This window comes from Eimeria acervulina, genomic scaffold, assembly GCF_000499425.1.
Source record: "Eimeria acervulina Houghton genomic scaffold, Eah_scaff1973, whole genome shotgun sequence".
Classification (NCBI taxonomy): Eukaryota; Apicomplexa; class Conoidasida; order Eucoccidiorida; family Eimeriidae; genus Eimeria; species Eimeria acervulina.
This window is the reverse complement of record NW_013548772.1, coordinates 1-2,988: the sequence shown is the minus strand read 5'-3', so window position 1 is coordinate 2,988 and position 2,988 is coordinate 1. Positions and strand designations below refer to the sequence as shown.

Genomic DNA, 2,988 nt, shown 5'->3' with positions numbered 1-2,988 from the left:
GCAGCAGCAGCTGCCGCTGCTGCTGCTGACGCTGCTGCTGCTGGAGTTGCTGCAAGCTGCAGCTGCAGCAGCAGCAGCAGCAATGGGTATAATTGGGCTCAGCTTAAGCCTCCCTCTGTCTGGCGGCGAAGCCAAGGTGCCCTGAGAAAAGCCGCCTGCTCACCGCTGCTGCTGCTGCTGCTCCTGCTGCTGCTGCTGCTGCCGGTACTGCAGCAGAGGCTCTAGCAGCAACCTCACAAGGGCAACACCAGGTTTTAGGGTTTAGGGTTTAGGGTTTAGGGTTTAGGTCTTGGTGTAATTTTAACTTCTGTTTCAAACAGGGGGAGCAGCACAACCCTGCAGTGGGGGGGCCCCCGGGGGGCCCCCCAACAGCAGCAGCAGCAGCAGCAGCAGCAGCAGAGGCTTCTACATAAGATGAAGCACAGCCGCTTATAGATCTTTGTGATTCTAGATATATGCTTGTCTAACAACACCACACTCACTTCTTCTGCTTCTGCTGCTGCTGCTGCTGCTGCTGCAGTTTCTGCTAGGGGGCTGCGGCCTGCTGCAGCAAAACTGAAGATATTTGCTCATTACAGCAGCATCAGCAGCAGCAAGAAGGTGTCTTTATCTGCAGCAGAAGGAAGAAGACAAGCAGCTGCTGCAGCATTGCGCTACACCGGAGTCGCAGCAGCAGCAGCCGCAGCAACAACAACAACAACAACCACAGCAGCAACAACAACAGAAGCAGCAGCAACCACGATAGCGACAGGAGCAGCAGCAGCACCATCATCAGCCGCAGCAACAGCAGGAGGAGCAGCAGGAACTGCAGCATCATCATCATCATCATCAGCAGCGGCACTAGCAGCAGGAACACGAGCAGCAGCAGCATCATCCCCATCATCAGCAGCATCATCAGCAGCAGCAGCATCATCAGCAGCAGCAGCATCAGCAGCAGCAGCAGGAGCAAGAGCAGCAGGAGCAAGAGCAGCAGGAGCAAGAGCAGCAGGAGGAGGAGGAGGAGCAGCAGCATGAGCAGTAGGAGTAAGATAAAGATTGTTCAAAGCAATGTCTAGCTCTGCTTCTTTCTTGCCTCGTGCTGCAGTGTCTGCTGCTTGCTTCTTGCGGCCCCCTGGATATTATAAACGCGGGTCTTTAAGAGAGGCCCCTAAACGCTGGGTAGGGGGTTATGAGTCTCTCGTCAAAGCAGCAGTTCGGAAGAGAGTCAAAGCGAAACACTTCTGCCTACTGCCTCCGCCAAGGTAACCTGCTGCTGCTGCTGCTGCTCCTGCTGCTGCTGCTGCTGTTGCTGCTGCTGCTGCTGCTGCTGCTGCTACATATGCTGCTGATGCTGGGGCAGCTGCTGCTGATGCTGCTACTGCTGCTGCTGGTGCTGGGGCTGCTACAGATGCTGCTGATGCTGGGGCAGCTACAGATGCTGCTCAGACAGAGCAACGGATGCTGCTGATGCAGCAGCAGCAGCAACCACAACAGCAAAAGACTCAGAACAGCAGGAAGATAACAGCAGCAGCAGCAGCAGTTTGAAGATGCACATGCATGTGGTTTGTTTGCAGGGAGATACCTGTTGCTGCTGCTCCAACCCCTAAAGTGCTGCAGCAAGTGCGCGGTGTACCGTCTGTCTCTGCTGCTGCACTGCAGCACCGGCTGAGGTTTCTGCTGGGCCCTGAGGCCCCGCTGCAGCAGCAGCAGGCGAAGCTGCGAGAAGGGTTAACCCCTTATCAAGCAGAATTGTTTATGTGGCAGAGACAGGTGAAAACCCCCTGTTGCTGCTGCTGCTGCTGTATATGCTGCTGTTGCTGTATATATGCGGCTGCTGCATTTGCTGCTGCTACTTCTGCTGCTGTATTTGCTGCTGCTGCTGTTGTTACTGCTGCTAGTGCTGCTACTGCATATGCTGTTGTTGATGGTGGTGATGCTGCTGGTTCTGCTGTTGCTGCTACTTCTGCTGCTGCTGCTGCTGCTTCTTTTGCTGCTGCTAAGAAGTGAAGACACCTCAATACCAACGGCCCTTATGAATTATCTTTGCATGCATTTCTTTGTTTATTATTTATTTATTTATTTATTTATTTATTTATTTATTTGTTTGTTTGTTTTCAGCTAACTGAGGTCCGCCGCATATATCGAGCGCAATATTTGCAGCGGTTGGCTGAAGTAACAGCAGAAGAGCAGCAAAAACATCATCTCCTGCTGCAGCAAACAAGAGCAGGTACTTGCTGCTGCTGCTGCTGCTAGTGCTGCTAGTGCTGCTGCTAGTGCTGCTGCTAGTGCTGCTGCTAGTGCTGCTGCTAGTGCTGCTGCTAGTGCTGCTGGTGATGGTGCTGTTGCTGTTGCTGATGCTGTTAGTGCTAGTACTGCTGCTAGCGCTGCTGCGTCTGCTAGTTTTGCTGCTGCTCTTGCTTTTAGTGCTCGTGCTGCTGCTGCTGTTGCTGCTGCTGCTGCTGTGTCTTGCAGACAAGCGCATTCGACGTGAGGAGGCGCTGCAGCGTTTGCTGGAAGCAACAAAGAGGAGAGCGCTGCTGCACGAAAGGCAGCAGATTGAACGCAAAGGTACACCACTTGCTGCCGCTGGTGCTGCTGATTTCGCTGCGAACTTGCTGCTGCTGCTACCTTGCTGCTAGGTTGCTGCTGTGCCGGTTATAGTGTCGCACGGGCTTAGGTTGCTGCTGCTGCTGCTGCTGCTGCAGCTGCAGCAGCGCGAGACAACCAAGCGTTTCTGTTAGCCATTGGAGATTTTGCTGCCCCCTATTTAGCCTGCTGCAGCAGCAGCAGCAGCTGCAGCAGCAGCAGCAGCTGCAGCAGCAGCAGCAGCTGCAGCAGCAGCAGCAGCAGCAGCAGCAGGTCCATTTCATTTTCTAGAGCACTACCCCTTTAAGGCGCTGCGGGTCTCTAAATCCGCCTGCGCTTCCCTACCTGCTGGTGCTGCTGCTGCATCTGCTGCTGCTGCTTTTGCTGCTGCTGCTGCTGCTGCTGCAGTGACGCAGGCTGTAC

At 54.5% G+C, this 2,988-nt stretch overlaps 2 protein-coding genes across 2 annotated transcripts; both read left to right on the top strand.

Moving 5' to 3' along the window:
* Positions 1 to 530: 530 nt before the first annotated feature.
* EAH_00064330 (hypothetical protein) lies at positions 531 to 1,014 on the top strand (the record flags this gene model as incomplete). Its single annotated transcript, XM_013392982.1, has 1 exon — positions 531 to 1,014. A coding segment is annotated over one exon (484 nt), but the record flags the coding sequence as incomplete, so codon positions are not given.
* Positions 1,015 to 1,047: 33 nt separating this feature from the next.
* On the top strand, positions 1,048 to 2,547 carry EAH_00064320 (hypothetical protein; the record flags this gene model as incomplete). Its single annotated transcript, XM_013392981.1, has 4 exons — positions 1,048 to 1,241; positions 1,554 to 1,749; positions 2,098 to 2,206; positions 2,452 to 2,547. Coding segments are annotated over 4 exons (595 nt in total), but the record flags the coding sequence as incomplete, so codon positions are not given.
* Between the last annotated feature and the right edge of the window lie 441 nt (positions 2,548 to 2,988).